At 38.6% G+C, this 22,835-nt stretch overlaps 1 protein-coding gene across 1 annotated transcript in view; it reads right to left on the bottom strand.

Annotated features, from left to right (window-relative positions):
* Positions 1-8,633: 8,633 nt before the first annotated feature.
* LOC150083341 (uncharacterized) overlaps positions 8,634-22,835 on the bottom strand; it is a 170,043-nt gene continuing 155,841 nt past the window's right edge. Inside the window, exon 3 of the mRNA XM_090377980.1 lies at positions 8,634-20,802. Within this exon, the coding sequence (XP_090234106.1) occupies positions 13,538-20,802 (7,265 nt within the window). The 3' untranslated portion in view covers positions 8,634-13,537. The remainder of the gene's footprint in view (positions 20,803-22,835) is intronic.

Genomic DNA, 22,835 nt, shown 5'->3' with positions numbered 1-22,835 from the left:
CTGAATTCGCTCATGTTCTTGGTACTAGTTCTGTATAATTCTGGCCTTGTGACATGGTGCCAGTTCTGTAAAATTCTGGCCTTGTGACACGGTGCATTAGCCTGTTGGAAGAGCCGATTCGCAGATGAATGTACTGCAGCCATGAAGGGATGCACCCGGTTGGAAACAATTTCCACATAACCTATGACATCCAAATGTTGCTTCATTGGTATCAAGGTGCCCGGTGTATACCACGAAAACAGTCACCATACCATTACCACCAGCCCGCATTGTTGACACATGGCAGGATGACTCTATGGACTTACGCTGTTTTGGTCATATTCTGGCCCTTTCATCAGCGTGAAACAGCAAGAACCGAGAGGTCAGTTCAGACATAGTTTATCCAATCCTCCACTATACAATTGGTGTTCCTAAGTCCACTGTAAACATACCTTCTTGTTTTTTTTTTCTGCTGACAGGAGTGGAATCTGGTTTGGCCCTCGGTTGCGATACCCATATCCATGACAAGGTACAACGAGCTGCACATTCTGCAGTGTGTCTTATTACTGTTTTACTGGATTATTATTTGACTGGCTATAGTCTTTCTGTTACCCTGCACAAAGTTGTCAGCCTCCAAACTAGCTGCATTGAACTGTATCCGACCACAGGATGGCCATTGGCTGGATGTTATTTCGTTATTGGACCAATCTCGGTACACTTAAGACGTATTGAGATTAGTCGATAGGATTGCAGTTTTCGAGATGCTTATACCGGTACCTACTTATTTGAGCTGTTCTAATTCACTTAAGTCTTTTGTTTTTACTCATTCTCCCGTTGATACAATATCCATACTTATCTGCGCACGTGCTTTATATCGCATGGTATAAACACGTTACTGAAGAAATACTTCATTTCATAAAAAAGGGTAGGTGTATCTAATAAAGTGGCCAACCAGTGTAAGCATTCCAGTGTACACTTTAGACGCTTTAACATATATGTTAAAGCGCCTATTGTCTTTGCCATTCCCGTCCATTTGCATTTAATAACACAACATCCAGTGAATGGATTTTCAAAATTTCATACGTGGCTCTTTTCGATTTGTTTAGCCAACCGAAGTTTAATTAAAATCGGACCAACAGAAATCCGTAAATATTTTTTTTTCTTTCCTTGCATATCATGTTATCTATACCGTATATTGCAGCTGAAGCACTCGATATTATGTTTGTTACCGTGCGCCGATTGGAGGAATAAATGAACAATATGGCAGAAATGCAGAAATGAAATAATCTCAGTTCGCGTTGCTTAGTCGTCGTTCAGCTTCGTTTCTTTTTGCTCGGCTTTTTGTTTTCACTTCACTAAATAGATAATTTATTAAATCAGAATCTTGCAATATGTGGTGCATTTCACGCGCTGCTGATTATAAAGTATTACAAAACGTTGAGTGAATATTACGTTGGGAGTTATGTGTAGTGAAATGAAAACTATTTTTATATATTATTAGTTAATCGATTAGTAATTAATTGGTAACAAGATAAGTAGTTATTTACATTTCGCTTCTAATTGAAAAAAGAAAAAGAAAAAATTTAAAAAAATAAAAATCTTACGAGCTTGAAATATAACACACGGCGTACATTAACTTGTTTTAGGCTATAGGCGCATGTCACAACATATGCCTCCAATGCAATAGCTAATTAGAGTAAAACATTAATTTTTCATTTCATTATCTTGTCTCTATTGGCAATAGCGGGTAAGCTCAAAGGCCATAAAATTGATTGTCTTTTGGGGACCGAAACAGTTCCATTCCATGGTCGCTTGTGTTAGCTCGCCACACCTATGATGAAGTGAGTGACTCAGTGACTGCATTTGTTTTACACATAAAAGCTGCCTTTTGTCACATTCTTCCTGTCTCTCAAACCACTTCATAAGCAACCTCTAAACATGAACAGCTTCACAATGCGAAGGACCAATATTCTCCTCCTCTTCTTAGTTCAACAAGGACTCTATTTCATCATCATTCAAAATTTGGAATCTAGGATCGTTAAAATTAACCCCCGGGACTCATTTGGCGAGTATGGGCTTGGCAAACCCAGGATCCTGAGCTGTATATATTCATTCTTCTCTTTCTTAGTGATTCCTTTCTACTTCTCTGTCTGTCTGTCGCTCAGGGTAACTCGAGAATTTTTTTTGCCTGGTGCAGCATAAGCCTCAGGCTTCCTTGCACCATATGGCTAATAATAATAATAATAAAATCACAATTTAACTGCGCATTGACATCTTCAATGCGTTCTCTGCGTATTTTTAAATTTCTTTTGTTTCCGTGTTTATAATGTTTTCATTTGTGTTACTGTCATCAGAACTTCCCAAACCCCGTTTGAAGATTTTTCCATGATTTTTTCAATGTTGACACATCTGTAGAATTAACACCTTCCGCTAACTTCAAGCAAGTCCTTTAAGTTGATTTGTTTTAAAGAAATTTATAACGGATTTCTCATCATTATCATCAGCTAGTAAGAGCAGTCGAAGGTGTTGTTTTCGAAGCAGATATTTTAGTGTTTCCATTACACATTGATCCATTGGCTGTATTGCAGATGTAACACTTGGTGGAAGAAATTTAACCGTAACTATTTTGTCAATCTGGCTTAAGCATTCCATCGCCAGATGTGAAGGTGCGTTATCGAGTAATAATATTTTTCCTTCTTTAAATCTTTTTATATTATATTGTTTGAAAATTTCAATATTCATCAATGCTTTTTTTTTTTTTTTTTTTTTGTTTCTGATCATGTGTAACTGGGAGCTTGCATTTTGAATTTTCGACTTTCCCCATTAAGAAACAACGGCAATCGGTGTCTACCAGAAACAAATTGGCACAAACCATTATGGTTACTCGTTCTTTTCTTGATTTGCACCCTGGTGCAGTCCTCTCACGGAGTGAGGCTAAATATCGATCTGCTGTGAAGTGCTTTCTAGTTAAAACCATCTCATCCGCATTTCCTCTACAAACAACTTCAATATTTTTATAAAAACGTTTGCTAAAGATAATAATAATAAATTTTCTGTGGATACTCCGGGACGACCACGCGGACAGAGGAATTCACAAGGTACAGAGAATACAAGAAACAGCACCGCATTCAGCAGTCACGAGCTTGAATCTGGGTTCAAGCTCAATCAAAAACTCTGAAAGAGGTTTTGATTGAGAGAGCCATGTCCAGTTACCAGAAAGGAAGTTTCCACCCTTGCGTTTGACTACTTAGCTACGGCGGGAAGCTTTTCTCCATAAATTTCAAAATATCTCTAATACCACCATGTCACGCCTTAAACTTTCCGAGCCAACCGAAACTTACTTTAAAGTTCGGGTCTCCGTATAATTTTGTATTGAAAAAATATCGCTTTTTCACATAATAAAGGATCAGATATCGGCTGTCCAGAAGATCGCTATTGAAAAACCTGCATGTAGACAGCCTCTTCAGCTTCATTTCCAGCTTTACTCAACTTCACGTGCTAAATTTTCGTTCATCACATGATTTAAAAATTGCATAATGCTTTCACTATTTTTCCTCTATGTCCGATATTGTTGACTTGCCAACTCCATATTTCTCAGTCAAAAAAATGTTCCGATTCACTCCTTTTCAAGACCTTAATTATTGTCTTTTAATTATGTCTTTTAACGATAGCCCACATTTTTGTTTCGGTGATATATTGGTATTAAACATTTTTATTTTAAAAATCGAGATCGAAAAAAATACCCACTCAAAACGATCATGTGTATACGTATAGGGCGGCACCTAGAACATCTGTTCAACTTCGCCTCGTGTCTCTGTGAAGAACAGTATCACTACAAATGGGCCAGATATGTGTGTTCTGTTGCTGTGTCTGGCCGCTTGCCTACCCAGAAGCATCAGTCACCTGGACAGATGATTCTGGGTACTCGTCCACACCACGGGAAGGTGGGCCAGTTCCAGTAGAGCACGTAATGTCTCAAAAGAGACTCTGACCCACCTAGTGATGGCAAAAGGTGAGCCAGAATCCTCAGGGGCCCATTCCAGAGGAAAAGAAAGGAGCAAGAGGGAAGAAAAAAAAACAACAACCCGTGGTGCGGGTTGGAAAAAAAAAAAAATAATAATAAATAAATAAAAAATAATAATAAAAAAACAGTGCAAAAAAAGAGACACATTGGTGATAGTTGGGATAAAAAATAAATATTAATAATTTAAAAAAACAGTAAATAATAAAATAAAAAAAAAATAATCAAGCTGGTGCTGGTAAAAAAATAAGGGACTGGGTGCTAGTAAAAAAAAAAAAAAAACGGGTACTGGCTGACAAAAATGAAAAAAAAAAAAAAAAGGGAAAAGTAGTCTTCAATAAGTACTCTTGTATCCAGGATAATTCAGATGTGGAACTGGTGACCTTTAGGATCAGTGCAATGATAATTTTTGCGTACATGAGCCATAGAAGAAAATATATCGAATTGTGATGCCATTGCGCTTAATTCATGAGTAGCCCAGCACTGCACAGAATTTTCTGAGTGTTCCCTGAAAGTACATGTTTTGTCATCCAGGATAGCAGAGAAGCAAACTATTGTCGAGCTTACACAGGTGTATTTGGTACGCTACTCCAGCGTTGATTCTCTTTCTGCGAGCAAACATCTCGGAGCGAAAGTTCTGAATAGCTGAGAGATGGTTTTTATTCTGCAGAAGCAACTCCTCCCGCCCTGGAACGTCAATTCGAAGCTGCACCCTAAGATCGTCGTAGATTGCACAGTTAAAGAGCAGGTGACTCCAATCTGCTGTATTCCCGCAGCTGCAGAGATCGGCGTGATGTAAGCGAAACTGAAAGAGTTTGATTGAGAGAGCCATGTCCAGTTACCAGAAAGGAAGTTTCCATAGTTAAGGAGCACCAGGTTTTAACCGATTTAGAGAGTAAGAAAGTCACATCAGGCAGGAATTTTCTTGTGGCCGCTCCAAGCGGGATAGTGTTCCATCTGGTCTGCCAGATGCTAATTAGCTCGTTAAAGCATCTGGATTTCTCTTTTTTAGGACCTTCTTTTAAATTTAGCTGGATACCAAGTAATTCTGAAGGTATTTGTTTTTTGTGTCGAAAGCAGAGGCCACGATAGATGACAAATAGATCCAACGGAAGGGACCCCGCAATAACTTGCACTGCAACGGTGGAAACTGTTCTACAGACTCTGAGAATAGAAAGGAACATACTCCGTTGGATGGAATTCAGTTTTAACCTTTGTTCAAACCAAGCTCCTGCCGCATAGGTGACTATTGGCAGGAAAACAGCATTATAGTAGAGAAAGAGGACTTCCTGGAGAGACTCCACTCCCGTCTGGAAATTCTAATAATTGACCGATCAAGTGCATTGGCTAGCCACGCTCAGGAGACGAGTTTATTTCCAAATGCAGACTTGTTACATGCCATACTGGCGCGCGTACTGCCCGCTACCTACTGCTTCACCATGCATTGCGCGACACAATATCCGCTATATATATTTTCTATAACGTAATATATTATGTACTTGTCCTGTGCAATCCGGATAATTGAGTTTATACTATAGTGTAAAAAGATATGGACCTCCAATATCTCAGCTTTTCACTGTAGTAGTTTGTTTTTGCATGATAGAAACTGCGAAGCGTCACTGTATTGCATAAAGAAATTTCGTGCTCTACAGTCAGTTTGCCTGTTTTTCTGTATGAAAAGCAGGAGGTGAAGGAATCGTGCAACCCTTGCCCAAGACCAGTTCACTTGATCTTGATGTGAAGAAAAAAAAAAAAAAAAAAAAAAAAATCAAATTCCTCCTGTCTTGATTAAATTCGAATCCATGGCTTCCTCCCAATGGTGTGGAAGGCCAACAATTGTAAGTACAGTACTGTGTTACCAGTGAGTATGAATTCATTTTAAAAATGAATTCAAGTTGTTTTTGAAGGTCCATTCTTTGTTATTTAATTATTTGCAGTATCAGTGCCCTAACTTGTGTAGTTACGAAGGATTTACACAAGTTCCGAACCTTGAGTTTTAATGCAAGCGAAGGTTGCAAAACTATTTACAAAAACATTAACGACTATAATTAACTGATAACATCAGTGTTAATGGTAAATGGTTAATTTGTTAAAGAATTAATGCTTAACAAAATTTTGTCTGGGTTTTTATAATGAACTTCGAAATGTTTTTTGTTATCCTTGATCCAGATGTACTCCTGATTTTGACAGCTCGTGATAGTTGACTATTTTTAAACTATTATAGCTTATTTATTTATTTATTTTTTTGCGGCGTTTTCTTGTTGAAACACTCATTGCTGGACTTGTGTTTAGTGAAGGATGGCAGAAGGTTCTGATTGTCAGTATAACCGTTTAGGTTAGAGACATTAATTTGTAGGACATAGTTGGACCCTGATCATCTCTAACATATTGATTTTGATTCCACCACCCTAGGAAATTAAGAACACTTTTCGTCGTAAGATTAGTGTCATCAAAATGTTTTATTTTTTAATTTATTCGAAGGTGCCTGATCGCTCCAAATTACTAGACTAGTGTACGGTGCCCAATCTGTGTTTAACACACCGTGCACTCGGTACACTATTTTATTTCCACCGAGCTTCCAAACAACTTTTTCTGTATTTCATGTTTATTGTAATAAGCTGACGACAAACTGTGGATAGGATTTTGCGGATTATCCACGACTATTCTTGACCTGCTGTCGGCTATTCGATATTCTTTGACTAAATGAACCATTAGCAATCGGTACATTTAGCCAAAGAATATCATATCCAATAGAATATCAGAGAGTTGATTTACCACCTCCTCCGCTTGCTCAGTTGCCCAAAAAATTCAGTTTGCAACTTATTTGGCAATGTTTTGTACATAATACCTCGATACACCAGCACGACACGTTACTTCAACTTGGCTTTTTAAAAATGATGCTTAATCAAGTAGCGAATTCCTTCGTTTTCATAACTGTTTGATTTCCAGCCATAACTGCCCTGTTACTGGAATCTTCGTGGCAGTAAACACCATTTAAATGTCCACTACAATAAATCACTAAACATCAACGATTACAGTCACTAGCAAGTTCTCAGGAAAATTTCTAGAAAGTTTCCTGAGGTTACGGGTTTTTTAGAATCATCTATATAACCTTCGCTTACAATAAAGTGTTATGTAAGGAACATGTTACCTTTCTCTGTGACTACGTGAGTACTGATACCACACACCTTAAAACAAATAGTATTTCAATAAAATAATTTGATCGGTTCATTCTTAATATATTTTTATTTAGTGTAAAGCTGGAAGATATTGGTGATGCTCCATATTTAGGTGCACTATTGCGTATTACATGAAATATGCTACCGTATTATGCTACTGTATGTATTATCGTTCTGACTGAGAGAATGTACAGTATATGACGATACAAGCACTATCCTGTGTAATTTTAGGCAGATTTAGTGACCTTATCACCACAAATGCTAGTTCTGTTTTCAGTTCAGGAGATGAGGGAAAATTTATTTGCAGTGCTTCCTGAATGAAGACAAAGAAATTCTTCTCTACATTAATTATTTATTTAATTAAATCAGTAATTTAATTTAAGAGTAGTAAAGATTAAATTTTTCGTTTTCAAAGTGTTCCTCCCTACTAGATTTATTCAGAATGAATCGTGTACGAGTATTATAAAATTCAGATCCTGATTTACTTAAATGATTCAATTGGCAAGTGCTTACAAATAACTTAAGCAATTTTTTTTTTTTTATGAAGGTGAACTCAGAAGGAAATATTGTTGGAAGGACATTTTATAAAACATGGTTGTTTTTTTTTTTTTTTTTGTGAGGCATTTGTAAGGATTAAGCAGAGCCTAAAACATTCGACTGAACCTTGACTTGCACTGGGTAAGTAAGAAATTTTTTAAAAAATCCGTCTTCTCAAATGCAAAAATACTTGTTAAAAAGAAACGTGTTTTCTGGTTCACTTTGTGAGCAGCATGCCCGTTGGTAATTAGAATTATTGTATACTCGGTGTGTTCTTAATTCTTATAAGATAGGTGTCTAGAAACAGTGTTACAGTTAATTATTTTCATCAACTGTAATTAATCTGAAAGTATTGTTGGATAATATAAATTATTCATATACACTGATGAAGTTTTCTAAACGGTTGATACTATTTATTTAATGTCTTAAAACTTATCTCGCAATCAGCTATTCGAACTAGCTTCCCCTCCAGCTTAAGGTCGGCTCTGGGTTTTGAGCATTCATTTAACTAGCGTTCATTTTATAGAGAATTCGGTCCGTCCTGTACATGTTCCGAATATAAAATAAGCCCAAAAATAAACTAAACCCGAAAATATCATGAACTTTCGAATAATACAAAAATTTATATAGGTATATGATACAAAACACTTGCATGTCACCTTTGTGCTGGTCAGTTATTAATGGAATTCCCGTGCATAGTGCACAAGATCTAAATAATCTATACGAAATTTTCTTTAGCTGCCAAGACTATTTTCTCTTTCTCATTTGGGGAAAGATGAGCTATTGGATATGCATATTGATACAAAGGAATGTAAATATGAAAATATAATTTTAAAAGTGATGTGGTTTTAAGTGCTACATAATTATTGCGGTATCCTTTGGTGAAATAAAAACACGACAACATAGTTGGTATGGAATACTGTGGTTTATTTATTAACAGCACAGAGTATTGACATGTGACGTGAAACTGCACACCAGGCTAAAGCAAGGACAAGTACATGGCGTTATATGGGTCTACAAATCACTACTAGAACAATCGTTTGGAAGCCGTCATACTTACTTTAGACTATATTATCGACATGCACTGGATGCTTAAGAGATGTGCAAAATATAGGACACTGAGAATTAGCAAACGCTAAACAAATATACGTAGTAAGATGAAGTACGGAGCATGGACTGTCGAGGCTAAAGGGGAGATGGATACAGGGATAGCTACAGCCAAGTTAGTGCTTTTCCCCTTCTTTCAACTTCACGAATCATTTTACCCCTTTTTATTCATCGAAACTAAAAAAAAAAAAACATACTTTTAGGAATATCCAGAAATGAATTTTAAATAGTGCATTCCAACATACCCTTCTCCACAGTCTCCCCTTTCGCCATGCATCTGGGAAAAACAGTACAAAACAGGACGTTGTTTTTTTGTTTTTTTTATTATTAATTTCCTCTTATAAACCAAATATTTGGCTTGCTATAAAAAACCACTACCTAAGTATTACACAGAAACAATTGGCTTTATTACAATGATCACAAAAAACACAGTAGCGACATTCAAAATATTTACTAAATGCCAAATAAACCTCGATAAAAAGTGCAAAATATGTAAAAATTGGAAAACTACTATGAATACTTTTGTGTTTGATGTCCAACTCTAATAGAATTTGCGATGCCGCTTTGCGCAAATTATACATTTTTGTTGAATCACTGTATAATTTTACATCAAAAAATTTATCCTTAACAAAGATCGAAATAACAGTTGCAATATGCTCAAATGTAAACATACAAACACTGCAAAAGAAACTAGGCAGTTGAAAGACTTTCCCATCTACATAACATATGGTATATAAAACAGAAAGTGACAACCTTTATTAGCTAATATTATATAAAAAAAGTCCATTCAATATTCATGGATAGGACCCAGCGAAACTGTGAAATGGAAAGTATCTCGTAATCCCAAATATAAAATGGTTTCCATGTAAAACAGTTACCTCTAGGAGTTAATACTACTTGGGTATATATGCGTATTCCACATCGTAAAACTGGATGTTTTTATCCTTTGCACAAACAATTAAGCACAACTGACTAGACAATGACATCACCTTCCATTTCACAGTTGCTGTTTTCAAATCCATGCGCTGGCCCTGTGGAAAAGCCACTGTTACCTTGCTGGCATTTTACTGTGACCAAACAAACGCTTTCACGGCATCAAGATATATATATTTATATTGTATATGTATATAATATATATATAACGATTAATCACTTCTCTGTTAAAACTAAGGTTAAGTTTAGATCTGTTGAAGAAAGGTTCACAATTTGCATATCAGAGTGCATTATACTATCAAGCTCATAAATTCTTAATAGCAATAATTTAATTATATTTAATATTACATGACTTTGATGCAAGCTATTTTCAGAAAGGCCACCAAGTTTTATCAAGCGGTACCGCAAGTTGTAATATTTTAAAGCAATACAAGGCGAAAATCAGCCCGAAGAGTTACATACCCTGCATAATAGCGATTATGGCTCACCCTGCCGACAGAAACAGGAACCTTCCAGAGAAGGTAATTGAAAGACAAAGTTCCAAGTAATATTTATAACGGCATATAATGAAGAGGAAAAACAGCGACGTGTTTCAAAAAGGCAACGGTATAATTTGAAGCAAGCGCCATAACAGTCGATAATGCTTTATAGAACGCTTGGAAACGAACACCAAAAGAAGTGACAAAGCGTAACAAAATCTAACAACTGTTCTCTTCTGAAAACCTGCCATTCAGAAATTTTAAGATCTCTATCAGAGCCGTGTCAGCTCAATAACAACTAAGCTGGAATGTTACAAATATATACTTAGAAGACCAAGTGTTTATTGGAATCCCAAGGAAAACTGCAATAGCAAGAACAAGGGGGGGAAATGATATTTCTAAAATACTGTAACCATTCAAGCAGCGAAAACAACTTCACACAACAAGAACAAATCCAGACACCTGTATTAAGACCATGGCACACCATGAAATACTGAATACCCTTTGTTTCCCCGATGAATATGGTAGCAGCGATGTGGAGGCCTGTCAATTGGTGTCAGTGCACAGTATTCGGCGTTGACTTTATTTTAATTCATGTCAATTTGAGAAGTTAGCCATATAAAATTATGGAGGAGACATTCAGTCCAAAAATAGCTAGATGATATGAACCTCTTGATTCAAATCTGATTTGTGTTCTTAGAAATACAACGGGGCACATTGTAGGATGGACATTTCTTTGTACTATTAAAAAATTCTGATGATAAGGGACTTAAGTGACTGTGGAACTCCCGTCGTTAAAAAACTGTGTAAAGACTGAAAAAGAACTATTACTTCGAGCGCTGAGAAATAATGGCTAACCAGTAATTAAATCTGACAAAGATTTCGCAACGATACAATTCTATAACAATGCAGCATCTAACGATATATAAAAACTGGACAGAACCAGACATGCAGTACAATGAAACTGATTTTGTTAACAACGAAGAAAACTACAAAGGACTAACTTGATTGTAAAATAATTATACAGTATATGAAACAAAATGGATTTTGCAATTTATCATGCTTTAAATCTTTTAAAACTGCAGCTATTTTTAGACTATTCTACACCGATCAAGAACACCACTGTCCTCCAAAATGTAGATAATATCGCTAACATCAACAGTTGAATAGGCGCACAAACACTTATGGCTGATTCTCTAAAATTCAGTTATGACTGAGTGAAGGGACCATATATTTTCACTTGCCATTACGTATTATTAAAATGAACAGTTGGGAGAGATGACAGTTTAAAATACCAAAAAAGGAAAAAAATTGGAAGGTAGGTAGAACAATCCTATTATCCCTTTTTAATTCCCTACAAAAAAATGCGTAGAGTTATCTATTGGGTTAACTACGGTGGATCCTACATAGAATGGGGATTAATACAAATTCTTTAAGTGGGCCTATGATACTTGCTATGATAAGGGCAGTCTTAATACAAAAGATTAACAGCACCTGAAATCTCGATAATATTTGCATTCTCTTCTTTTTATATATATATATATTGTTTTTACCGAGTAGACACGAATAAAATACGACTCCTGCTCTTGGAAATTCGGCAAGTTTATAAATAATTTTTACATGAGGAAAATATATGGGATCCTTAAGAAAGATGACACCCTGTCACAATCTGATAAAATAGTTTTACAAAATCACTGTTCCTGAAAAATATGTGTGCTTCTTGCTTCCTTCATCAAAATAGGGGGCCATATTATATTCGCGTATATACGGCATATATTGGGAAGATTCGCCAAGACCTTGTAGTCAGTCTGATATTTACCACTTGGTAATAGAATTAAACCATAACGTGACCTCGTTCCTTTATGTTCAAGGTGTTTGAAAATGAACCAGATTACAACTTGGTACGATTTTGATCTGTTGCTTTAAATTAGATCTGAATTACTTTCACCGAATCCAATCCATTTGATGCCTAACACGGTCCATCGTGCTACAGAACATCCAGATATTTAAAAAATAATAATAAAAATAAAATAATAATCCAGGTGAATTACAACATTCACCTCGTCATTCGTCAGACTTCGAAAACACGAAGCCTACATCTTGACCAACGGACAGACCACTTCTATTATTAAATACACTTTAAATCGTTAGCCAAAAGCTGTAAGCACGCAATGCAATGTGCTTAATGTTACGCTGTGTATGTTCACAACTGTAAAAATGTATTATCTGTTGGACTTTCAACAGGTTTAAAGCAAATTATCAATTCAGACGCTCCTAAACTTAAGGGAACGAGGATAGGTCTGTTAGCCTGCTATACACTTACGAATGGAGTAAGCGTCAGGGGAGACTTGAAGTATGGAAACAGGAGTTTGGAATGAAGTATTCAATTTATACAGACTTGAAGATTGGCAGTGTAAAATATTTCTCTAGAAATCGAGTGGAGGAGGAGCAAGGCATACCGAATTGCACAGTAGTTATTACAGAAGCGGACGACCTGCCACGGATTTCATTTCAACTAAATTCTAAAGATCGAACGTCTTCAATATGTTGGTCACTGGACAACTATTAAGGGAATTTTCTGTTCGCCATTCTAATATTGTTTGGTTGCCTTGCTTCTCCCTATCACGAAATGTTAAACAAAAGCCTCATAAGCCTCCGTATGACGTAATTACCCCATTCACGAAGAATGGTTGTCACTTGGTTCTCATGGTAACCGTGCAGTCAAGATGTCAAGAGTATGCAAGGGTTTCCTTTAGTTACAATTTTCTTGACTGCAGGTCACCAAAATAAGTCTCGTTCGACAGTGTAGGGGAGGGGGAAAGAGAATATTAAATTAATGTCCTAAGATGTCCAAGAAATCATCGCTTTACCTATCTAATTAACGAAGAACAGTCTAGTGCTTTCAGCATCAAGAGTATAAAACAATTGCTACTCTCATTCACAGTAACTAATCTGGAAATAGTACATCCGTCCGTGGTCATCATTATCACTTCTCATTTAGGCACTAACAGGAGCTTCCTTCGAAGAAGAGTACGTCAGCTCACACTGTAAATAGGTTTGAAGCACACATTTAACCTCCCTCCCCCAACACACATGCATACACTAATGCTCTTATTAAACTTACTGTGGACCAATGCATGTCCTCAGAACTGCGTAAATTTAAAAAACTCGCACCGTGTACTCTTCTGCGAAAGAGAAGCATCCAAACAAGTCAACATGTTTCACTAAATCAAACTGAACCCATCTCCTGATGGTTAGACAATGACGGGAGAATCCATTCAGAAAACTCACCGACATTCACTTCAAAATTCCAACCGATAAGCGGCGCAACTGGTATCATGATCCTGTAGGTTAACGGTGCAGCGACTGGCAGATGGCGCCACGTCAATCATGAGATCTGCCAGGGTATCCTGATTCAGGGCCATCCAGTAGCCCAGGGTATCTGTTTCGTACGTGGGAATGATGGTGACCTCGAGCTCCTCTTTCCAGCTCTTCTTTGCTTCAAGAAGAGCATTCAATACTTCCTTACTGGGATTCGTACCACTAAACACATAATATCGCGCCCGTATTCGTCGGAAGAAATCTCCGTCACAATAGTGGGGGTCTCCGTGATGAGGAACGTAAGCTAGATCCACGTATATAGGAGTGGATTCGTTGCTTGCCGCAAGTTTCGACTTAACAGATGCTGCCGTCTTGACAGGGGAGGGCATTGGAGATCGAGTACCATTCTTGGCATTCTCCAAAGAAGTCCTTTTGTCGGTGCTCTTCATAGTTGTTCGAATTGTCGACGAGGACCTAGTTGTGGAAGATGTCTTTTTCACAGCATCCGAAGGATTGGGAGGGGGAGGAGAAGGAAGTCCCATAGGTTTTCCCCAGTCTTCTAGTCTAAATTCGTAAGCAGGATCAGCAGCATGCATGTCTGGGAATCCTGGAGAATAGGTCATCCTGGAAGTGGTAGTAGTTGTGCAATGTGTGTCCATCTGATATCCGTGTGGAGACAGCAAAGAATCACTGCCATCAAAATGGGATTGTTTCTCTTCAGGAGATCGTTCTATTTTCATTGACTGCTTATACATTTGATCCTCTTCTTCCTGGGTGTAGCCTTTATTAGTGTATGCATAAGGGGAAACTGAGCCAGGAATGGATGAACTATCATCTTCTTCTGAAGAAACACCATATGGATCTTCATGTGCACGACTGCCATCGAAAACTGATCCACTTGGAATTTCGGAAGGACATATTTTGAGGTTTTCTTTGGTAATGTCTTCACCGTCCGTTTCTGGAGATAGTAATTCATCATCGACTTTATTTTCATATCCAGTAGGAGGAGCTGGAATTTCTCCATCTTTATTAGGTGCTGCAATATAACGATCATTGCTTTCATTTTTTGTGTCACTCATGGACTGGAAGTGTGTCTGGATATAACTCTGAGTTTCCTCTTTCGAAGATGAATTAATAGTGTTCTTTTCATAGCCATAAGACTTTTCCTCTGTGGTATAGGAAGAAAAGCTAGATTTAACTATAGACTCATCTCCATACTCATGAGGGATTGCTCCTTTCCCTACTAATTCATCTTGCCCGTTGATATTCGTTGAATATCCTGTGGTGAAATGCTCACTTGAATATGACAAAGATCCGATTTCCTTCTCATTTTCAGCACATTCAGCCATGTTAGATTCAAAATTTTGGTTGCTGGTATTCAGGCCATTTGCTTTGAAATCGTCTAGGTTGGTGTCCTCAATGTTGTAAGTTTTTATGGTTTCAGATTTTATGTAATATCCATTGGAACTTTCTTGTATAGTGCCCTTAGAAGATGTGGTGAAAGTTGTTTCTGTATTCGTTTTGCTACCCATGCTGATATTAGAGTCGTTCGTCTCATGAGGATAGTCTTCATTCTGCTCGCTGCTTTCAGCATCGCTGAAGGAATCCTTCACTTCATGCTCTGAACCTAAGGAGCTCACCACACCAGCTTCGTTTCTTTCTGAAATACCATTGTGGTCTGTCTGGGCTTGATCTTGATAAGGAGTCATGGAGTCATATGTCTCTGTGATATTGGATTCTGAATGGAATACATTAGTATGTCTATTGTCAACTATTTCAGAGGTAATCAGCAACGAAGACATAGTAGTCGATTCCGTTGTGTAGGATGTGAATTTGTTATCAAAATCGTTTTGTTCGTAATATGGAATTTCTTGTGTATTGGTTGAGTACTCCATCCTTTCTGGAACTGGAGGAGGAATAATGTCATTTTCCTCATTTCTGTCGTCCTCTTCATCATCTTCCAGTTCTGGAAGAGATTTGGTAAGTTCCTCTACTGTCTTTGCTTCTTCTTCAGTTAAGCCAGCAATGGTTGGATGCGTTTCCGTTTCAAATTCTTTCACATCTTCATCGTCTGTATCATCTGCATCTTTGCGATCTGAATCATCTATCTCTTCACTAAAGGCTTCCATGGGTTCCTTAAGTGCCGCAATTCCATTTCGTGATTTAGAATCCTGACCATATTTGGGAGACTGAGGTTCGGAGGGCGTTGTTCCGCCGGATACATTGACAAATTCTGGATAATCAACTTCCTGTATATTACTGTAAACTGGCTGCTCAATCACAGGACTTCCACCTCTCTCTGAATCATCTTCCTCCGATTCTTCATAAAGTGGTTCATCAGCAACTTCAGTCTGCCTGGGAGATGTAATGACATGTTGAGTGATAGGATCTCTCATTTCATCGCTCTCATCATGTTCAGGTCCCACATTATGATAAAAATTCTGCTCACCGGGTGGCGTCGGATGCCGAATCATTTCCTCCTCTTGCAGTTCGTCTCTGGTGTCGAATGTTTTCGGCTTCTCATGGAATTCGTCGTCTCTCGTGTCGAATGTTTGTGGCTTCTCCTGGAATTCTTCGTCTCTGCTGTCGAATGTTTGTGGTTTCTCGTGGAATTCTTCGTCTCTGCTGTCGAATGTTTGTGGTTTCTCGTGGAATTCTTCGTCTCTGCTGTCAAGTGTTTGTGGTTTCTCGTGGAATTCGTCGTCTCTGCTGTCGAGTGTTTGTGGTTTCTCGTGGAATTCGTCGTCTCTGCTGTCGAGTGTTTGTGGTTTCTCGTGGAATTCGTCGTCTCTGCTGTCGAGTGTTTGTGGTTTCTCGTGGAATTCGTCGTCTCTGCTGTCGAGTGTTTGCGGTTTCTCGTGGAATTCGTCGCTTCTCATGTCGAATGTTTGCGGTTTCTCGTGGAATTCGTCGTCTCTGGTGTCGAATGTTTGCGGTTTCTCGTGGAATTCGTCGTCTCTGGTGTCGAATGTTTGCGGTTTCTCGTGGAATTCGTCGTCTCTGGTGTCGAATGTTTGCGGTTTCTCGTGGAATTCGTCGTCTCTGCTGTCGAGTGTTTGCGGTTTCTCGTGGAATTCGTCGCTTCTCATGTCGAATGTTTGCGGTTTCTCGTGGAATTCGTCGCTTCTCATGTCGAATGTTTGCGGTTTCTCGTGGAATTCGTCGTCTCTGGTGTCGAATGTTTGCGGTTTCTCGTGGAATTCGTCTCCTCTGGTGTCGAATGTTTGCAGTTTCTCGTGGAATTCGTCGTCTCTGGTGTCGAATGTTTGCGGTTTCTCGTGGAATTCGTCTTCTCTGGTGTCGAATGTTTGCGGTTTCTCGTGGAATTCGTCGTCTCTCGTGTCGAATGTTTGCAGCTTCTCGTGGCATTCGTCGTCTCTCGTGTCGAATGTTTGCAGCTTCTCGTGGCATTCGTCGTCTCTCGTGTCGAATGTTTGCAGCTTCTCGTGGCATTCGTCGTCTCTCGTGTCGAATGTTTGTGGCTTCTCGTGAAATTCTTCATCATTCGTGTCGAATGTTTGCGGCTTCTCAGGAAATTCGTCTCTCGTTTCTAACATTTGTGACTCCTCAAGATATTTTTCACTCGTTTCTAATGTTTGCGACTCTTTCAGAAATTCTCTGCTGGTTTCAATCATTTCGGACTTTCTGGAGAGCTCAGTGCTTATTTCAATCGCTTGCGACTTTTCTAAAAATTCGCTGCTCGTTTCAATTGTTTGTGAGGTATCAAGCAATTCGCTACTCAGTTCAGTTCTTTGTGATATCTGAAGATTATTTCGGATGTCTTCTGGTGCTTCCTCTGGTAATTCTGGAACAAGTTCCTGGGGAGAATCTTGTCTCTCTTCATCTTGAGCTTCTGTTTCAAGTTGTCCTTCATAGTCAACTACTGCATGTGGCGTTGGACTCTTCATGACATCAACGTCATCATCCTCGTCCGTATCTCTTGATGGAAGTTCAACAGTAAGCTTTCCGATTTCCGTTTTTCCTACTTCTTGCTCAACGCTGCTAGTCATGTATGCATGGATATCAACGTCGTCTTCGCTGACGCCTGAATTGCCATCGTTGTCAACAGATGTTTCTCTTCCTAGATTTCTATAATCATCGTCATCGCACACTATGGATATTGTAGAAGACTTGCGTAGTAAATCATCTGGTCCCATGCCTTCATCTTTTTCTTCTTCATATTTTGTTGGGCTCTGAACTTCTTGCAAAGAAGAGTCTTTCTCAAGTGTAGTAGCATCGACTCCATCTTCCTGTACAGCATCAAGCTTTTTCTCGATAATTTTAGTCTCTTTCAAACTTTCAGTTTCCGACTTCTCCTCCTTAATATCGTGATCTTCCTGTTCCTCTCCAAGAACAAAATCGTCAACGTTTCTATTGGCATTGAAATCACTAGTTAAAGAGTTTCCATCCGTTACCATTAGTCCTTCACAAAAACTTCCCTCCATTGAAGCACTAGCCAGCAATGCATCAATGTCCCTGTGAGAAGACATTTCTAGAGTGAAAGCTTCTGTGTCGTGGATCGTTTCTTTCACTTCTGTTGAAATCTCCGATGTTTTCTCTTCGATTTCTAAAGATTCTGCTGCTAGATGTTCCATTTCCGAATTTTGAGCAAGTTTCTGATCAGTCTCTCTAGTTAGGTGATCAACCTCCGGTGGCGAAGTCTCAATTTCTGCTTTATCATCGAAATTTTTAATTTCACCGAAATCTTGTGTTTGATCTTCTGTATAGTCAACACCGGAATCAGTCTCCTCTAACTCATTAACATGTTCTATGTCTTGACTTTGAGGATATGCAGAAAGCGTCTCTGTTTTAGTGCAAACAAATTCATTTTCATCTAGTGGAGATATTTTCAGTTCCTGTAATTTCTCTTTGTCCTGCTGGACAATGGTTTCTAAGGGGTATGGAGTTGGCTCTTCTTCCACTTGAAATTTTTGTTCTTTCGTGGGACTTTCTAGTTTCGTTTCCTCTTGTCGATATTCTTTTTCCTCTAAAGCAATGCCTGCCTCCGATGGAGTATCCACATTAGATTCAGAGACACCGAGTTCAGATAACTTTTCTTCTACATCTGCTGCAGGTTCAGATTCACTTGTATTCTCCACTTCCTGAGGAACAGTATTCGATTCTTGAATATGTTCCATCTCCATTATAGATTCAACCACTCCCGCATCCTTTTCAATAACGTCAGCGTGTTTCGTTTCAAAAACTTCTTCAGGTTTTTCCAGTTCAGCCTTTTCTTCAATTTCAATCTTTTCTTCACCTTCCGGAAGCACTTCCTGATTCTCAGTCGTTGATTCTTTAACTTCAGGTTCCTTACTGTCTGAAACCAGAACAGTCTCTTTCTCAGATTCGACCGCAGCAGCGGCTGCTGCAAGTGCTGCTTCCTCCTTTTTCACTTCTTCAGGGACTTCCGCTGCAATTTCTGCTGCTGTTGTCGCTGATACTGCTGCGACAGCAACTGCAGCAGCCGTTGCAGCAGCTGCAGTTGCAGCAATTGCAGAGACTCCTTTAGCTTTGGTGTGTTTTGTAGGCACTGGAGTTGGTTTCGTTTTGTCAACTTTTGAAGTAGGTTTTGTTGGTGCCACTTTAGTTTTTGAGGGTTCTAGTTTTTTGCTGGCGACTTTCGATTCCACGACTCGCTTATTGTTCACTTCCTTGAGACCTTTGGACTTTACTTCTGCCGTTTTTTTAACGTCATGTTTTTCTATTCTTGTGGGTTTTGATTCACTGATTTCCCTTTTCTGTACAGGTGTGGTCTTCTTCTGTTCCCTTAGAGGAAACTTTTTTGGCTCTTGATGTGCTTTAGGAGTAGTTTTTGGAGGTGTTCTTACAGGCGTTTTCCTGTCGATGACTGGCTTTGTTTCTTTGTTATCCTTTTTATTTATCGAAATGTCCCCGTTTCTAGATGCAACACTTGATGCAGATAATGAAGGCGACGGAGCGTTCTTCCTACCCACAGAGGCTTTCGAAGACGGCCTCTCAATCTTATTCTTAGGCTTTTCAATTAGTGTTGTTGTCAATGAGGCTTTGGTGCATGTGGGATGCTTCAACACGTCGAGGTTCTTCAATTTCTCCACACCTTCTAGGACTTTGTTCTGAGGAGCACTTCCAGGAAATAGGATACGTGTAATAGTGTCTTTAGGATCGGAAGGTTTCCATACCAGCAATGCTGATATAGACATGGCGTGAGAGAGTGGAATAGCCAGTTCTCTATTCTGAAACTTTAGGCCACTCTTAACGCAGCTAAATTTCTCCTTCAGCAAACTCCATTCCTGAAGAAACTCTTTCATCTCTTTGCTGCCTTTAGGTGGACTCAAGATGTACATTTCTAGAGTACCGTGACCCACTTTGTGGTAAAGAACAAAAGGATCAATTATAGTATCACGCCAACATTGATGGGGCTTTAGTTTGAGGTCGTGCAGGTTTTGAATGAAACTGTGGCCTTCGCCCACAACACTCACCAGAAGCTCGTTCCTGTCCTTTTGAATTTCATCAGACGGGGACCACTTCCCATCGGCAATATTGCAAAAAACATATCCAATCTGCGGTGATGTATTATTTATGGCCTTCCTCTTCATAAGAGTCGACATCCCACACAGATTACTCTCGCTTAGCCTTGTGACCAGTACAGCATCTAAACGATCTAAATGACGAATGAACTCCCACGAGCAAGGTTTTCGATTAAAACCTCCATCAATCAGCATGTTGAAACCATTTATGCCAAAGAGGGCACAGTCGCCCTGACCTCCAGGGAAAACGTATAATGTAGGTCTGTTGAATCGGATATTGCCAACAAGTGGCGAAGTCTCCATCATCTCTTCTAAGGAACGATAAGACAAAACCGAATCCAGGCAATCGATAAGGGCATCTGATCCGGGTAGATGGTCCATTTTGTCCGATGGGTTAAGAGAAATTTCTGCCAGTTGCTGAAATGCATGTTTTTCAAAGCATGGAGCTGACCATTCTCCCTCTTCAGTACAGTGCACGTGAATGCTACATTTCGGCTGACTCTTGAGGACCCGCAAAACATCGGCATCCTGGAATGCTTCTGCAAAGTCAAGGAAACTGAAGGTTCCATTCTGAAGAATCCAAGAACCAGATCCAGTAAATGCGTAGCCTGCGTGGATGAGATGTTTGTGTTTGGTGGTAGCTACAAGAAGGTTCTTCAGACACTGTCTTAAGGTGTTCACCTGGGGACTCACCAACACTTCTACTGCAAGAGTCTCCGTAGAATATTGGATTAGGAGTTCTGTAAAAGAAAACAAAGATTGAATCTGGAAAAGCTCTTATTAAGTAAGTTTATCATTATTAACATAATTTTAATGTTGGAAAAAAAAAACCAAAAAAAAAAACCTTGTTTTCCATTCCTAATTTTGCCAAAAATGAGATGAGTGAATGATTACTTTTTGTATAAACAAAATAGCTGATATAAATTGAGGACATACGAATTAAATTTATCGGTAATTTTAATTTAAGGCTGATGGCTAGTTAAGCTTTGTCTCATTTTATCGATACTGAGCTAGCCATATTATTTATCACCGTTGCAGGGCCGCGTTAATGGTAAGGCCAAACTGACCATTGGGCCTCTCCTGAAGAGGGGCCTCATTTTCAATTTAAATATTTTCTCAAGTAGTGATAAAAAACCAAGAAAACGAGCAATATAAAAGCATACTTAAACTTAACAAGTTACGTGTTTAAATTTTATTCTTATACCTTTTTATTGTACAATAAAAAAGTTAAGTTTCTACTGAAATATTGTTTTTATTATTACTTTATTTTTCAAGTCAAAAAACAAAACATTTTTGACCTCTTATTTTACATTTTTATCAAGGAATTATTATTCACAATATATATATATATATATATATATATATATATATATAGGATTCAAGGGGTTTCAAATTTAAATATGGCCAGGGAATGGGCCTCAAATTTATACATGACTGGGGGCCCTATTTCATCCTTAATCTGCCCCTGCCCCTTTGTACAATTTGTCTAAAAGAGCGAAGTTTCTGAGGTCTTTTGTTCTTTTACAGGAGCTCTTGTCTGCTGTACCGCTTTCATCCTTTGAGCGTTTAAAGCCATTTATGTTCAGTCTTTACTTTCCAGAAATTTTTAATTTTAGCAAATGGTAATATGCATGAATATAATAAATGGTTCTGTTGTTAGTTCAAAATTTTTACAGTTGCTAGAAATACAGAGTACTAGAAATTTTGAAAATCTGTATATCAGAAAAACCATTTTTTTTTTTTTTTTTTTTTTTTTTAACTGCTGTACAAGCTTGCTACGTGGTCAATTTTAATAAGTTTAAAAGGATCTTTAGGTTAACTTCATCACCTTATTGATTTACTAATTTTCTACCTTCGGTTACCTCAAATGCAAAAAAAGTTTGGCAGGCCATGTACTATGACTTATATTATCAAATATTTAAAATTTTATTGTATACATTTCAATTCAGATAAACCCGATGTTTGTGTAAATTCTTTGCCAATTTGGTATTAATAAAATATTTACCGTACTGTTGTTACCGGTCCTGCTCACTCATATTGCGATAAGGAAAATCATGACAATGACATTGCAATATTCGTCATGTTCTATGACACTGGGTGGGCAGAAATCATGGGATACCTACCTGGAGGTGGGTAAGCCCACCTTTCGCTCGGATAAGGGCAGTTACACTGCGAGGCATTGAATCCACTAGTTCACGAAAGCATTCCACAGGTATTTCCATGTATACTTGTTGCTTAGTTGTCCATAATTCCGTCGCATTCCTGGGTGGATGATCCAAAGCATCCCAAAGATGCACCACAGGGTTCCTGTCCGGTGAATGAGGAGGCCATTCCACGATGGTAAAATCCGCGGAATGCTCTTCGAACAATGTTCTTGTCACAACGGCTCTGTGGGGAGGCTCAATGTCCTGCTGGAAGAGTCCATTGTCCTGTGGATGCATGATGACCATGAAGGAATGCACATGATCTCTAAGGATGGACACGTAATCTGGACCGATCAGACATGCATCTAGACGTACCAGAGGTCCCAACATGTGCTAGCTGAACACGCCCCAGACTATTACCGACCATCCACCTGCCTGAACAGTTCTTCGTTGACACGACATGGTAGTAAACAATGACAGGTGCGCGTTTCTTCCAGCAATTAACCACACGCTGGCTAAGGGCAAATTTCCGCACATCTATTCTACAACTGTCTTTCGTCAATTTGAATTTATGCCGCTTCAGGTTCGTAATCTGAGCAAGTGGAAGAATCCCATCAGAGTTCAAACGT

This window comes from Mastigoproctus giganteus, chromosome 7 (genome assembly GCF_048544385.1).
Source record: "Mastigoproctus giganteus isolate SK-2022 chromosome 7, ASM4854438v1, whole genome shotgun sequence".
NCBI classification, from domain to species: domain Eukaryota; kingdom Metazoa; phylum Arthropoda; class Arachnida; order Uropygi; family Thelyphonidae; genus Mastigoproctus; species Mastigoproctus giganteus.
Note: the sequence above shows the minus strand (reverse complement) of the source record. Positions and strands in the feature narration are given on the sequence as shown.